Source organism: Schistosoma haematobium, chromosome 3, assembly GCF_000699445.3.
Source record: "Schistosoma haematobium chromosome 3, whole genome shotgun sequence".
NCBI lineage: Eukaryota > Metazoa > Platyhelminthes > Trematoda > Strigeidida > Schistosomatidae > Schistosoma > Schistosoma haematobium.
The window spans coordinates 33,986,252-34,003,502 of record NC_067198.1 but is presented as its reverse complement, the minus strand read 5'-3'; the positions used below and the strand labels follow the sequence as shown (position 1 = coordinate 34,003,502).

The window sequence follows — 17,251 nt, the reverse complement described above, 5'->3', positions numbered from 1 at the left end:
AGAGTACGGTATGTCGGGCAGTATTCTTACGTTACCATCTGATTTCAGCAAGTGGCTTGCTAGCAAGACGTCCTCTACGTCGGTAGCAGCCTTAAGTGTTACTCGGAGAAGCCTCGGGTGATTTAGATGCTTAGAATCCTTTCCTCGAGTGAGCCGGGTGACCGTCAAAGGCTCTATTCTAGGAAGTTCGAGCTTCTTGTTCAATTCACCCCAGAGCATCCTGTCGTTTTTGTCCTGCAGACTGAGAGGAAGATCAGGCTTGTCAACGAGGTTCATGATAATGAGAGAATCGTCACGAACTGTTGTTAATTTACCAGGTTTCACGATGGGTTCAGGTTTAGTAACTTGTTGTTTGGAGGTCAGTGTGCGTTTATGAATCATGGGCTCTTTATTGACCGGACGAACAGTCTTGGGGGTAGACTGTGCGACTAAATTACCAGTTATTTTCCGTGCAGCAACTCTTGGGTTGCTCGGCTTAGGCGGTGATGCCTGGTTCTTTTGGGCTCTCTTAACGTGGGTCGAATCACATGCAGGGTTTTTGGCAACCACTGTTGTGTTCGGGGACCCTGAGCTGGGAGACCCCAGTTTGCCTAGAGAGTTCAGTACCGTCGACGTAATGATGGTACTGAGCCTCGACACGTCGTCGTTAGTGTGGATGGATGCTCCATCGATGGAATACCTATCGATATCCCTGTTTTTGAGTCCGTTGCACTCTCTTGTTTGTATATCAGTTTTTTTACTATCGTATTCCAAGTTAACTGACAACTTGTTCCGAAGACTTGTCAGTAGGACAATGATGTTACTCAGCAAGACTACGGAGTCTGTGTTGCACGTGACACACACCCACTTTTGCTCTGACTTGCTGAGTCTGTTGTAAGCAGTTGCTGTCAGATCTGTGCATGCTTCGTGGAACCAACCTTTGCAGTTGTCGCACTGCATGCCAGTTGTGACAGCAAAACGGCATCCCGGTGGTTTGCATGAGTTTTTCATGACGGTGTTGAAGCAAATTATGTTATAGATGCTTGCAAGAGCCTAGGACCTTTTAAAAAAAAACACTAAAAAGCACACTGAAAACGGACAAAAATGGACAAAACGAGTGATATAAACTGAAACTAGTCTATACGTGAAAAACAAAAAAAACCGAATAGTAAGCTGAGGCAAAACCACAGGTAACTATTAAATATAGTGAAACTCAAAAAAAAAGTAATCTACCGAACGTATAGCTCAGGATAGATTCTTTAGAACTGAAATGGTACTTTTGTTGCGTAAGAACACAGCAAAAGTTTGATAAATGCAAATCACGTTAGGACTAAACTTCCCGTTCGAAAAGAAGAAAGTTAGTATAAAGTGAAAATATATTATATGAAAGTAATGAATTACAGTGGATATTCTTCTTTTACATGATTTAAAAACTTGTTAAGGTTTGATTAAGGTTCAGAGGTTCTGAATTCACAATGCATATGGAATAGAAACTCGTCTATTGGGTTAGAAATTTTCACGAATTGAAATCATGAGTCAGTTGGAGCTAGATCACCATTGAAAACCTGGAAGCACCGGACGGCCGTTTCGTCCTAGTACGGGACGCCTCAGCAGTGCACATCCACGATCCCGCACCACGCGGGGCTCGAACCCAGGACCTACTGGCTTCGCGCCCGAGCACTAGACCACTGAGCCGGCATCCAACGGTGTTAATGTCTAACTTCAACCGATCCACGAAATTGAGCGACACATTCACCATTGTCTTCAGTGAGTTACTACCTCACAACAGACCTGGTTGAACTCCACTGGTCACTACTTCTCACTAGAACTCCAGGATATACCTCGTGAAGCCAGTCACTAGTGAGCATATTTTTGATATTGGGTTAGAGTTAGGTTTACGGGTAAGGTTAGGGTTAGGGTTAGTTGAGGGCTAAGGTTTAGGGTTAGGTGAGGGTTAGGGTTAGGGTTAGGTGAGGGTTTAGGGTTAGGGTTAGGTGAGGGTTTAGGGTTAAGGTTAAGGTTTAGGGTTAGTTGAGGGTTAAGGTTTGGGGTTAGGTGAGGGTTAAGGTTGGGGTTTGGATGCTAACATACGAGTTTTTAAATCATGTCAAAGAAGAATATCCACTGTAATTTATTACTTTCTTTTAATATTTTTTTACTTTATGCTGTCTTCTGATTGACTAATAATGGAAATTGCTCAAACGCTTCTGATTGGCTCGTCCCTAAATTAGAGTCTCGCCGTCCTATCTGTTGTAACCTCTCATTAATCACCTACTCTCTAAAATCCGCTGTGAACCGATCGTATGTTAGCAGCGGGTGTTGAACTTGGCTCCGTGACCTTGAAATCGCTCAAACGCTTCTGATTGGCTCGTCCCTAAATTAGAGTCTCGCCGGAATGTGTCTTCTATAGTACCTCTGTCGAGAATGGCGTGGCAAATATAATCGATTTTAATCGAAAGACCAAACCTTGTAAAAAGTGAGTTGCGTTCAGGAAGTTTGGGGGGTGGAATAAATTTTGTTAGAAAATTAGGTACAAGTTACTCTGAGAAACATGTGGGATACTATGATTTGCCGAATTGATGTCGACTATGAATTTCACACAATCTAGAGGAAAATGTTACTCTAACAATTGATTTTTTGCCATTATATTACAGAAAATGTTTCTGTTCCATAGAATTTGACTACATGTCTATTAGTTCATTATTTGGACAACTTCTGTTCGATAAGTTTTAAAAGTCAGAGATGACTGGCTATAACCCTACATAGTGTACTTAACAGGAAGAGGTGGTAGTTAAAACGGTTTGGTAAAGTAATTATAGATTGCCATTGTTATTCTGGGTGGTACTGAGATTTCAATTCCTCCATCTGCTTTATGGCAAGCAGCAAATGAAAGTACAACACTAAGGTCGATCTTCGGCACTTGTTTGACGTCCATAGTTGATAGTTCATATGATATGAGGGAATTTTTTCGACGAATGCGTTTTCTGTACAACTTGTGCGTAGTTAAATTTATGTATCGTCTGAGCTGTATGTTCACTCTCCTATCCTACCTCAGACGTTATACTGGTTCAATATTTTGATAAAGTTCTGCTTTTGGTGTAATAGTGTTGTAGTTTCTACTCGAGAATCAGCTCATAGAGAACATGAGTAACAGAAATTGGGGTAGCTTTCAGGTTAATCTCCACTTCTAACTAATTCATTTGATATGAAGCAGTTAATCAGACTGCGGTTCAAAAATATACTCTCGTAAAAAATTTAAACCAAATAAATATACGTAGTTACTTAGTTGACTTACGCCTGTTACCTCCCATCGGCATTCTCCATCGAACTCTGTCTTGAGCAGCCCTTTTCAGTTGCTATTCGTCTTTTTAATATCTGCTTCTAATTCTCGGTGCAGTGTGTTCTTTGGCCTTCCTCTTCCCGTTTCTCCTCAGAATTCCAATCTAGCGATGGTTTCATGATGCAGTTTGAGGATTTCCGCAATGTATGTCCTGTCCACTCCCACCGCCTTTTCTTAATTTCCTCTTCAGCTGGAGGTTGGTGTGTTCTCTCACATAGTAGGCTGTTGCTGATGGTATCCGACCAACGGACATTCATTATCTTGCGTAGAAGACATAATTAGTACATCATTCACACATTTCTGACTTGGAAAGTCTGTACCCTACTCCAATTTTAAGTCACATTCGGAAACGGACTTTGAAACTACCCACTTTCTTACTGAGACATTACCTGCTGAATATTGAGGCTTCAGGGCCAGTGTCTCCGCTAGCTTCTGTTGCTAAGCTTCGGCCAGTGATGAAGGCAGTGCTACTCGTAAAAATCATATAATAAAGGGAACTGTTTTCGTGATTGGTAATTTCGTGTTTGTTTAGTCGAACTTTCATTAAACCAAGTTATTTTTTATTTTAGCATTTTGGTCTCAGCAGTCCGTTTCTCCGGATCCGTCAGCATGGTATGATCCTATTGAGTAAATCGAATTCATTATGATTTAGGATCATTTTATCATTGGCAAAGAATTATCTGCACATTCTGACGTTTCTTACGAAACTAAATTAAAAAAGTGTAAACGTAAATGTTTGTTCGAACCCATTTCAGAAAATGAAATTGATAAAGCTTATGCGGAATTACTGTCAGGTCTATCTCAAGAGTTCGCCCGTGCTTCAGCACGCCTATCCAAAGGCGTAATCGAAAACGGTCGAGTTCGTCTTTCACAAATATGTGGGAAGTATTTCCGTATAATGGGTTTCTCTCTTGATGGCTCATCTTATCTTCATCCAGAAGAAGCATTATACCTTGCTGAATGTAATAAAATCCAAGTACTTGTTAGTGGTTTACCACTGAGTATTCAAGAACTTTACGATCAGCTTTTAAACAATGAAACATATCCATACTATCTGGCCTACTCTCGATTATCACGATTAAATTTCAGTCTTCGAAAACGAGCAAATTTTGACCTACAGTCATATTACCACTGTGTGACAGATAAATTATTTAAAATTCCAAAATCAATTAACGTTTCAATTACAACCTATCCACTTTTAAACCAAGAATATAGAAAACCTATCGGAAAGAGAAAGTTTATAGACTTTCAACCACTTATTAATCATAATAAAATACATTCTATCACCGATCTTATGCATAATTTACAAGAGATTGTACAACCTGCCAGTGATAAATCTGTTAAGTCAACGAAGGATTTAAATCTACTCTATGATATTTATGGAAACAATCATACAGAGAAAAGACGTATTATTAACTTCTCTAAACGCTCCCCTCCTCATCCTGATTATGTTTTATCTGTTTTGTCACCAAAACAAATATACCCAGACATAGATTCTAAAAGTTTGGTAAAAGTTGGTCTACAGCCAGATACATCTGTTCTTATATGCATGGTAGATGGATGTGATGTTTCATTCTATATAACCAACTGTTTTGCAATTCCAAATATTAATTTTCAAGTAACTCGTCAAGAAAATATGGCGTGGATTTAGACTAAATAAAAGATGATTTGTGTACACTTGCTTTTTTTCATACAATAAACTCAAGTCAATCACTTCAAAATCTTGTCGTTATTAGTTTTACCAGTTTCACGTTCATTTTATCCAGTGAATAAGCGATGGGTTCACCTTTAGATCCTATTCTTATTCAACTTTTTTCTCGTGAAACTAAAAATTGAACCTCTCAAGGAAGTGATTGATAAGCTTAACTTTTGTTGCCGTCGGATTGATAACAGCTTCATCATCGTTGATCAGAACATCAGAAAAAATCTCTTAGGGCGATTTAAAAAAATACACTCAGAAATCAGGTGTGTGTGTGGGAATTGGATAACAAGTTGCATTTCTTTTATGTTGTGTTAAACAGAAAAGAAAATGTTCCTATCAGTAGAAATCTATATAGGAAAAGTTCTTCAATAAGCAAGTACACACACTTTCTGAAATTTGTACCCATTCGTCACAAGATAAACCCAGTTAGATGTCTTGCAAGTAGAACTAGGGAGATATGCTCAGACAACACCATAAACAAAGAACTAGAGCACATTCATAATATGTTGAGTAAAATGGGTTATGTACAAAGTTTTCTTAAACTCGTATATAATGAATCAGGAAATAGCAACATAGATGGTTAGTAAGAAACCTCTCTTCCTGAAGCTACAATTCAATGGAGATACAGATAGCGATGTACTACGAGATAACTTTACTAAAGCAATAAAAATGTTGTTTAATTCAGATAACCTCTATATATCGTTTTCTAGCCGACCTATGGTGGTTCCTCAACTAAAGAATAAGTTGCCTGGTTCTGTCACATCAATGTATATCTACGAATCCAGCTGCTCCTGTGGAAAAGGCTATATCAGACGTATAACCAAACAGCTGGGTGAACGAGCTGATGAACAACTCCCTTCATGTTTAGGAAAGAATATGCTCAAAACGCAGGTCTAATCTGTCCCACTTTCTCGATAGCGGTCATTTTGTGAATAGAAACAAATCATTCCAAGTAATTTATCGTACACCAATCGGCTTTCTTTGTAGTGTTCGATCTCCTCTCTTACACAGCAGAAGCCATAGTGATTGAGCTAACAATCCACACCTCTGTGTTCATAAGAAATTCGTAACACCCTTATCTCTACCTTGGTCGAATAAGCCTTTACAAACGACTTTACTTATATAATTAAAACCAAGAACCGATCAATGTTAGGCTACTATTGGAAATTTGGAAGCACTGGACAACTGTTTCGTCCTAGTATGGGATTCCTTGGCATTGCGTGTCCACCTTCAGTGCTTCCATGTTTTCAATGGTGATGTAAAATAGATCGGTTCAGGGTTTTAATGAAATTCAATTATCTCCGCAACCCATCCTGAACATTTTATTTATTATTAACTGCAATAATTTTAAGTTGCTTATTTTTCACTCAGTGTCTTCAAATATGCTCTTCACTGTCCAATCATCCGAACATTGCGTAACTTCGTGATTTTTAGTGAATGTTATTTCAGTATCTCTCTTTTCAAGTCGGACTAATTTCTATCATGAAACATTGATTGAAGCCCGTCTTATCTTAACTAGTACACCTGTCATCAAACTATCAATTTTTACTTTCCACTTTTCTAAGAACTTATTAGTACAAAACCAAATACTCGCACAAGGACTTCATCAGCAGCATATTTACAATTGACGAATATCTGGAACTCAAAACAATTGTCAACCAATACCAAAGTCAGAATTTTCAATACAAATGTCGAGACAGTTCTGCTGTATGGGGCAGAAACCTGGAGATCTACGAAAGCCATCATCCAGAAGATACAAGTGTTTATTAACAGTTGTCTACACAAAATACTTCGGATGAACAAAAATTGGATAGAACTAGAAAGGAAGGCCCAAGACAGAGTGGGTTGGAAAATACTGGTCGGCGGCCTATGCTCCACTGGGAGTAACAGGCGTAAGTAAGTAAAGACTGGATAAACGTCCCACTGGCCACTACTCAGTGACAGGCCAGTGTAGATCCAATAATAACAGACTCATCTCTTTGCGCTTATCTACAAGTGTACGAAACTTGTATACGTTTATCCGAAGATTGACGAGATTATTCAACTTCCGAAGCGAACTGGTTTAGAATCCACTAAGTGAACTTTAACATGCCTAGATCACTTGAATGCGTTTTCATATAAGAACATATACTAAAATAGGAAAGCTGTTATTTATTGAACAGTTTGTATTTGAAAAAGGATAAAATATCATTTAATTCAAAAAAATACAGAAATAAATATTACATCACCAAGAAAATATTGCGGTAAATTAAGCTGATAATAAGTTAGAAATAAGTAGTAGAAAATCATATTTCATTGGTGTTTTTCATATAAAGAATGTTATTAAAAAGTGAAATATTGCTTATTTGGTCAGTTGCATTTATCAAATCAAAATGACATGAAGTAAAGTACGGCAAGGTTAATGAATTCTTCATACAAATTCTGTTGTGAGGTTTTCATATATTAGAAGGTGATTGTTGACGTTGATGTTCACGCATCGATTCACGTTCAAGTATCTAACATGATGGTAAAGCAAAACAAAAACATATAATTTGATAATAAATTCATTCTAATATGATGTTATGCTCTTGAACTGGGCTTAATTTCCAAAACTGCGCTAATGATATAATTTATTTGTTCAGACTGAAGTAAGATAAAATTCTCAACTAGGTATTTAGGAAATGTTCGTTTAGATTCTACTGACTCACATTCAATTAAACATAGTTCTTTTGTAATCAATTTACCTCCTGAACTAGCTTTACCGTTAATACTTGAAGAATATATGTCAAGAATCTCAGACATTCCGATGCAGCCGAACAATTGGATATTGTGCGTTATTTGACTTCAGATTGAGGAGCGATAAGCTGAAGGATAATTTTTGTTAATTCTCATTATTTTAAACATTATACTGTGTTAATAACCAATTTTACAATGGATCAGTAAACATCTATTCAACTAGATTCATTAAAACTAATTAAGAACTATTATTATTTCTAAAAAACTCCGCCTGGAGTCCCTCAGGGGGCTACTGCCGGTCCAAAGCTCGGATAAAAGAGGAGGGTTGGGCATGGGGTTAGCGTCCCCATCCCGTAGAAAACTAACTCGCTAAAAAACGCTAACCAGAAAAAATTATTCAAACCTTTTAAACTCTGCCCTGGGAGTCAGAAGGTCTTCGTTTAGAAGAACTATGACGCCTCATGGTGAAAGCCGAATTCCTTCGGAAGTTACGAGGCCGATGCCCATTCTGACAACCAGAGCGACCATTTATTTAGGTACATGGAATGTTCGTACAATGTGGGACACCGGGAGAGCCCTCCAGATTGCTACAGAAATGAGAAGATACAACCTAGAGGTACTTGGGATCAGTGAAACACATTGGACACAAGTTGGACAACAACGACTAACTACAGGAGAGTTCCTGTTATACTCCGGCCATGAAGAAGAAAATGCACCACATACACAAGGAGTTGCATTGATGCTGTCCAAACAAGCACAAAATGCACTTGTAGGATGGGAATCTCATGGACCAAGGATCACCAAAGCCTCGTTCAAAACAAAGAAAGAGGGCATTTCAATGAACATCATCCAATGCTATGCGCCTACCAACGACTACAATGAAGACGCTAAAGATCAATTCTACAATAGGCTGCAGTCAATCATCGAGACGTGCCCAACAAAGGACCTGACCATTCTGATGGGAGATTTCAACGCCAAGGTTGGAACGGACAACACTGGATATGAAGACATCATGGGACGACACGGACTGGGAGAAAGGAACGAAAATGGTGAGAGATTTGCAAACCTATGTGCCTTCAATAAGCTGGTCATAGGCGGCACCATATTCCCACATAAACGCATACACAAAACCACATGGACTTCACCGGATCACTCTACACAAAACCAAATCGACCATATTTGCATCAACAAAACGTTCAGGAGGACTATAGAGGACGTGAGAACCAAGAGAGGAGCTGATATAGCATCAGATCATCACTTACTGGTCGCCAAGATGAAATTGAAACTCAAGAAGCACTGGACAACGGGGCAGACAGTATCACAAAAGTTCAATACGGCCTTTCTTCAGGATACTAACAAACTCAAGAAATTCAAGATAGACCTCAGCAACAAGTTCCAGGCCTTTCATGATCTACTCAATGGAGAAGGGACTACTGTGGAGAGCAACTGGATGGGTATCAAAGAGGCAATCACTTCAACATGTCATGAGGTCCTGGGTCACAAGAAGCACCACCACAAGGAATGGATCACTGTTGGTACACTGGATAAGATTCTAGAAAGGAGGAACAAGAAGGCAGCAATCAATACCAGTCGAACAAGAGCAGAGAAAGCCAAGGCACAAGCTGAATACACAGAAGTAAACAAACAAGTGAAGAGGAGCATCAGAACCGACAAACGTAAATATGTGGAAGATTTAGCAACGGCGGTGGAAAAGGCTGCAAGAGAAGGAAACATGAGACAATTGTATGACACGACAAAGAAACTCTCTGGAAATCGCCGCAAACCAGAACGACTAGTGGAAAGCAAGGAAGGCGAGGTAATCACCAACATTGAAGAGCAACAAAACAGGTGGGTAGAACATTTCAAAGAACTGTTGAATCGACCAGCTCCACTGAACCCACCCAACATCGAAGCAGCACCCACGGACCTCCCAATCAATGTTGGCCCACCAACAATGGAAGAAATCAGCATGGCCATCAAACAAATCAAGAGTGGCAAAGCAGCAGGACCGGACAACATCCCAGCAGAGGCACTAAAAGCAGACGTAGCGGCAACTGCAAGGATACTCCACATTCTCTTCAATAAGATTTGGGATGAGGAACAAGTACCAAAAGACTGGAAAGAAGGACTCCTGATCAAAATACCGAAGAAAGGAGATCTCAGCAAGTGTGATAACTACAGGGGCATCACTCTTCTCTCAATACCGGGAAAAGTCTTCAACAGGGTATTGTTAAACAGGATGAAGGACTGCGTAGACGCCCAACTTCGTGACCAACAGGCAGGATTCCGTAAGGATAGATCGTGTACAGACCAAATCGCAACTCTACGGATCATTGTGGAACAATCAATTAAATGGAATTCATCACTCTACATCAACTTCATTGACTACGAAAAGGCATTTGATAGCGTGGACAGAACAACACTATGGAAACTTCTTCGACACTACGGCGTGCCTCAGAAGATAGTCAATATCATACAGAACTCATATAATGGATTACACTGCAAAATTGTGCATGGAGGACAGTTGACAAAGTCGTTCAAAGTGAAGACCGGTGTTAGGCAAGGTTGCTTACTCTCACCCTTTCTCTTTCTCCTGGTGATCGACTGGATCATGAAGACGTCAACATCTGGGGGGAAGCGCGGGATACAATGGACATCTAAGATGCAGTTGGATGATCTAGACTTCGCAGACGATCTGCCCCTTCTATCCCAAACGCAGCAACAGATGCAGGAGAAGACGAACAGTGTGGCAGCAGCCTCAGCAGCAATAGGTCTCAATATACACAAAGGGAAAAGCAGGATTCTCCGACACAACACAGAATGCACCAATCCAATCACAATTGACGGAGAAGATTTGGAAGATGTAAAAACCTTTACATATCTGGGCAGCATCATTGATGGACAGGGTGGATCTGATGCAGATGTGAAGGCGCGGATCGGCAAAGCAAGAGCAGCATATTTACAACTGAGGAACATCGGGAACTCAAAGCAACTGTCAACCAACACCAAGGTCAGGATTTTCAATACAAATGTCAAGACAGTTCTACTGTATGGGGCAGAAAACTGGAGAACTACGAAAGCCATCATCCAGAAAATACAGGTGTTTATTAACAATTGTCTACGCAAAATACTTCAGATCCATTGGCCGGACACTATTAGCAACAACGTACTGTGGGAGAGAACAAACCAGATCCCAATGGAGGAAGAAATCAGGAAGAAGCGCTGGAAGTGGATAGGACACACATTGAGGAAAGCACCCAACTGTGTCACAAGACAAGCCCTCACATGGAATCCTGAAGGTCAAAGGAAAAGAGGAAGACCAAAGAACACATTACGCCGGGAAATGGAGATAGACATGAGAAAAATGAACAAGAATTGGATGGAACTAGAAAAGAAGGCCCAGGACAGAGTGGGTTGGAGAATGCTGGTCAGCGGCCTATGCTCCATTGGGAGTAACAGGCGTAAGTAAGTAAGTAATTATTTCTAAAAGCTAAGTCCTAACTTAAAAATGTTTATAGAATTCGATAAGTCTCATTTTGATTTGTTATTGGAAAATTGTAAGATTGAAGTAGAAATATCCATTGAATTCTGAGTACTTAATCGATGCTATGTAGGAATTCAGTTTGATTTAAACATGACTTTCCATATTGGATAAGTCTAAATTGATAGGGTAAAAATTATTTATAAAATACAAGATACCCAATACGGTCAGCAGAAAATGCATCACTAAATATTGTATTGGATTCAGTAGTCAAGACTTGAAGAAATTCAATTTTTTTGAATGAGTACGCATCACTTTCTGTCCGTGTGTAGATTTGCATAATTTCGAAAAACGATTCTGTTTATAGTTCTTAAAATAGCATGGTTTGTAGATAGAATTGTTCTCTTACACTAAGCAGGTTATAATCATACAGTTTTTATTTTCATAATGAAATAAGATTATTAATATTTGTTAGGTTAGCTGAAATAAGAATAAAATATCTCACAGAATGTTTTCTACTAGACAGGAATAGTTTAATAAAGAATTAACCGTAAAGCGTGCTTGATTGCTAGTATTATTTGTTACTACAAAGTTTGAGAACTCAGTTGTTGTTGAGATATATTTGCATGGTATATTCCCTATTTCAAGAAGTCATGGCACTCATGAAACCTGAAATCGAATTGTATAGTGCTATAAGAGGAATAGTTACAGGGAAAGCCTTTCCGTTCGTAATTCAATTTAAGTAAGCTTGAATTATACAGAAATAAGTTTGACTAGACGAATCTAAACAGCAATCATAGTATAAATGAACGCATCAATAAACTAAAAACACTATTAACGAAGTAAATTACCTTAAGGGCTTCTCGTCTACGATGCTCTAATTTAGCTATCTGAAGTACAACAGAAGTAGGCGTATGCGGAACAAGTGCACTGATCGCAGCACGTGTTATGATTATTGCATGCTAGTAGGAAGAGGAGAGAATGGTCGATAAATTATTACCATATATTATCAGGTAGCTTGTTATCCTGTAAAGAAACTCACATACTTGAAAAAATTAATTGAAAAATTAGACATAAAGATTATGGATCAGTGTCCTTCCAACAATTCACAACACTACGTTGCGGTGTTTCACAAAACAACATTTATACTTGATTCACCCATCGACTGATTGATTTCAGTCACAGGCTAATAAGATAGTGGATTATACGTAAACTACTGGTTGAATGATCTACAAAACTAAACGTACTTAGTTAAAATTTTGATTACAACAAAGCAATAAAAATTATCCATTGTTGCACTAATTTTACAGCATCTAGTACTTCATCATACTCTACATGGATTATTCTGACTTTTGAAGAGATGAATTAATTTATCCTTTTTGAGCCAATATCTGCACATATTTTGACCATGTCAGGTATTCGCTTACAATCGACTGTTTTTATATGAACGTATATGCGTGTAAAACTGAATAATCCATGTAGGTGTGACAAAGTACCAGACACTATAATTTCACTCATAGATTGCTATTGTTAACATGGACAATTACTAAAATAAATGTTTGTTTCATTTTCAGTATCATAATTTTAAACTTTTTAGGGTTTTGTATATTCAGCCATCCTGATGTAATATCTGCATTTGTACGGTGTTCAAATAAAAATTAAAGAACGTTCGCCCGTGTCTACATTGTACTGTTACTAATATGATAACGAAATAGAGGCCTGTTTCAAAATCTGGGGTATCTGTTCCTGCCATCTAGATATTTCAACAAGTTATCTGTTTCATTGTTTATTTTGACAGATGATTATGTCAATTAATTGCAAAACTTATTCAGGTGCATTTGTGAAAAGTTTACGACCTTTCTCGGTACAAGTTACGAAAATGTACAATCGGAAATATCGTGATTGTTAGCAATATGGATTGAAAAGAATGAACATTATTCAGATGTCGATTTCTGTAATGCTAACGTCTAACTGGCTATTGCTCAATATTTATCATCAATATCAATCAACAAATAAGAAACGGAAACTCATTGAAATATTTTGTGCTGAGAGTTCTATATTGCACCAAAATATAATATTGAATAAAGCTAATAATAATGATAATATGCTAATTTATTCTTCATTCACAATCTCAACAGTGTAATCTAAGATAATATAATGCTGTCAACAAATCTTTTCGACTTATTTCACATAATAAATCACTTCAAACATTACACTATAAGTGCTTATTGATTCAATATACAACAGTCTGTTCAATGACCAGCTAAAAGAGGCATTGGAAATAAATAAAAAACTGACACAGATGTAATTTTAGCTAATTACAAAACATATTTTAAAAGAGAACATTTAATAACAATAACATAAACTGCATATTGAATGTATTGCTCAACAAAAATAAAAGAACAACCATATATTTTATTATCTTTCTTCGCCAGTCATTTGACTTACTTCAATCAGAACAAGAAAAATAATCAACTGTGAAGCAGATAAATTAGGAAACAGACGTTGTACAGTTCCAGATATGCCAAGTAAAGCAATATTCACAATGACAGCTATATAGCTGACAACATCTAATGCTAACTATTTGAAATATAAAGTAAAAGAAAATAGCCATATACTACTGAGAAAAGTAATAATAAACACTCAATTTGTTGAAATAACATGTGTTTTGTTATTGGGGTTCAGTACGATCTACGATGTTACAGATTCATGAATGAAGACAATTGGGCTTCACTAATACGATCAGTTCTCTTCGGAACTGACAACAGTCAATTGTGCTCAACACATTAAATCTTGACAGCTAAGATAGGAAGAAGATGGAACCGCAGGTAGCTTGATATTTGTGGTAGAACAAGAGACTCAAACGAAATTGGTACAAAAGTTGTTACTGTAATAGCGAAATATGACCTTCGAGCATATGGCAATTCAGCGAACTAAAAAACGCAACAACCAATCGGAGGGCGAAGGTCATGCGGGAAATCGAATCGGTAGAAAGTATGCCAGCGGTTATCGTTCCAGAAGAGATCTTAGCCTTTCTAATAAAATCTAGCTACTTTCGCGACCGCCTTAACATAATAGTATAAATGAAATGTATAGTAATGATTATGAATGATAAACGTAATTTATTCATTATGTGTACAGGTTGATATTACTCAATTTCGAACTACATAATGTTGAATATGATAGCTAGTGGCTTCCTCAACCAAAGTAGGTGGATCGTGGTTTCAACCTGAAACTTTGTGGTCGATAGTTAAGCGATTTAACCACTAAGCCATAGCTCTACACAATTCACATTCCAATAACAAAATTTCTTAATTGCCTAGATAGAGGAAACCTATAATATGAATTTTAATAATGGGAACCAGAAGAAGGATATAAATGAACAGAGAATAGAGATGTTGAATCAAAATAGCAAGATAAATACGATAATGATAAAAAGGATGATTAACCATTTTGGGTTTTATGATGTTAATGACAAGAGACCTTCAAATATATACTATCCTGTTAAAAGTATCCACTTGGCAATTTGAATGGATGTATATGTGTACCAGGTTCTACAACTGACTGATTGGTGAGTTATTCGATAGATGACAGTGAAAGTGAAGTGTAAGACCATAGAAGTGATCTTGAGATGATAATAAATATCATAATCTACTACTGAATTCCGTAAATATCTTACTGACAAATAAGTGATATACGATATATAAATTAGTTGATTAAGAATATAATTACAATAAATATTATGAGATGGTAAGGTGTTTGAAATTGATAAGATAAAATACATTAACCAACGAATATAGGATAGACAGATATTAACTACTAAATCTCTAAATTGTATTAAATCTTAGTAAAATGAATACGATACTACGAAAAAAACGAACAATACTTACTTGCCAAATACCAATACTATTTGCAAATTGACCAAATGGACGTTGATAACTAGTTGATAATTTATATGCATCACCTCGTATTTCAATTACATTATTCATAAAAGCCAATAAACCGGCTAATGGAAATATGCCAGTAAACATACTTACATAACCGAATTGAATAAACATTTCTAAGAAATCATCGGTTGGATCTTCATACTATGTGTAAATTGAAAGAAATCAACAAAGAGGAAAGAAAACTTGAAGGACTCTTAGAAATATATGAGATTTTCAGTAGTGTCATATAAAAAAATTGGACATTTAGAATGATATTAATTAAATTTTACCGGTAAATGTAAATAGTAAAGATGATTGAATTCATAAGTCAAGTGTGGGATCCCATTTTCAATTTTGAATCGTATGTTTTGTGTATTTAAGAGTTAGTTATACTTTCTAAAACCTTAAAACAATATTGATGGAGTCGATGTCATATCCCGATAAGAATAATGAGTGGTAACTTCTGGGATCTATTTATGGACCAATACTATGAGTATATTTTTATCGTATAATTGTTATGTAACTAAACTGTTCATATTCAGGTCGCTCTTATTCTAAGCTTTAATTTGACCCATAGACTATTACTATACGATTTACCATTCTTAAGTTATGGCCTGTCTATTAATTACTATCTCCCTCATTCACAGCCACTTTTCGCCAAATATTGTACAAGTTGTTTCATATATTATGGTACGTTGTGGTCTGTTTGATTGGTACATAAACCCCGTATGTTTGGAAACAAATGATTCATATTGCAGAGTCTGAGATTAGTGTTCTGGGCTTAGCTGGCTGGGCTAGACAGGAAGCGAGACCAATCAGGACTATAGGCTGCTCGTACGTGTTTTATGCGTCATTGGTTCGATCGATAATCCGCTGTTCTCTGATTGGCGGTATCGTTGCGTTTTACAATAAACAGGGCACACAGGTTCACAAGTTAAAACAGTCGAGTTATAAAAAAGTCACTTAGTGATTTTGAATCAAGTGGCTAAAAGATTAGTCCATCACTCGAAATCTATCAGTTTTATATTCATTACCAAATTCTAAAATAAAACGTTTATGAGTTTGTATTGATAAATTTCGGGAAAAAAATATTCATAATACTTATTCAATTACATTAAATGATCAATATGTAATTAATTAGAAAATATGGATAGCATGTAGTGAACAGAACACAGGTGAGGACAACCGACTTGTATTTACCACAAAATTACAGAGTTACTCGGCAAAATAGAAAAACCATATAGTAAATCGTTAATTTGCAAAATATTAATCCATCAAACCAGACTGTTCCTGTTGCAAACATCAATCCATTGTCTCGCATTTCACTGTTCATGCCCTCTTTCTTACAAATTGCATTGTGTTGTCGCTCTTCCTTTCTTGATCTTCTCCCATATTCTGCTGCCAGATATTACGCTTTTAACTCGCGTCATATACTACTTATATCAATATAAGTAGCACGCACCATAAGTATATCGTTTAAAACAAAATTATATAACAAACCTTTGAACCAACATACAACTATATACAATAGTGTTCAGCTTGTAATTTGATGCTCTAAGCGTTAAACTGATAATTAATAAGTCGGAACTTCAGATCTCACTATGCCTAATACAACAAAACTGATTGTGACCGGAGAATAAATTCACTGATGGAATTTAGTCGTTGTATAGATCGATATGGTCTATTTCAATCCGATAATTTACTGGATATTATTTGAATTAGAAAATAACCGAGTGGTATAAGTTGCATTTTAGAAAAATAACTCCAAGATAGCTAAATATATATACTCATATATACTGAGATATATTTCTAAAATTTTGGTCTATGTTACTGTGACGACGGATCACGGGTGAACTCGAGGAAGCTGTAGGAGGCTCAGAAGGGGCTGAAGATATTCCATCTAATCACTTTTTGGGAGAATATTCTAGAATTCCTACATGTAGCTTCCCGATTGGATAATGCTAATAACCTCCTGTATGCGGATTGGTGGACTGTGATGATGATTTCGTTCTTACTAAAAACTATAAATACCTGACAATTTTGTACTATAATCGACACTATCTGGGAATAATATTCCTTTTATTAGTCTCCTGTCTTCTCATTGCGAC

At 37.0% G+C, this 17,251-nt stretch overlaps 2 protein-coding genes across 2 annotated transcripts in view; one reads left to right on the top strand and one right to left on the bottom strand.

The window, feature by feature from the left end:
- Positions 1-1,959: 1,959 nt before the first annotated feature.
- On the top strand, positions 1,960-13,242 carry TSEN54 (tRNA splicing endonuclease 54). Its single transcript, XM_051213695.1, has 4 exons — positions 1,960-3,831; positions 3,873-3,931; positions 3,972-6,917; positions 12,815-13,242. Exons 2-3 carry the CDS (start codon positions 3,929-3,931, stop codon positions 4,968-4,970), a joined length of 1,002 nt encoding a protein of 333 aa, XP_051069693.1. The 5' UTR covers positions 1,960-3,831; positions 3,873-3,928; the 3' UTR covers positions 4,971-6,917; positions 12,815-13,242.
- The window catches only part of ANO8 (Anoctamin-8), a 42,045-nt gene continuing 31,962 nt past the window's right edge, over positions 7,169-17,251 (bottom strand). Inside the window, exons 12-15 of the mRNA XM_051213694.1 lie at positions 15,108-15,305; positions 13,666-13,797; positions 12,069-12,179; positions 7,169-7,516 (exon numbers count right to left, since the gene is read on the bottom strand). Of these exons, the coding sequence (XP_051069692.1) occupies positions 7,457-7,516; positions 12,069-12,179; positions 13,666-13,797; positions 15,108-15,305 (501 nt within the window). The 3' untranslated portion in view covers positions 7,169-7,456. The remainder of the gene's footprint in view (positions 7,517-12,068; positions 12,180-13,665; positions 13,798-15,107; positions 15,306-17,251) is intronic.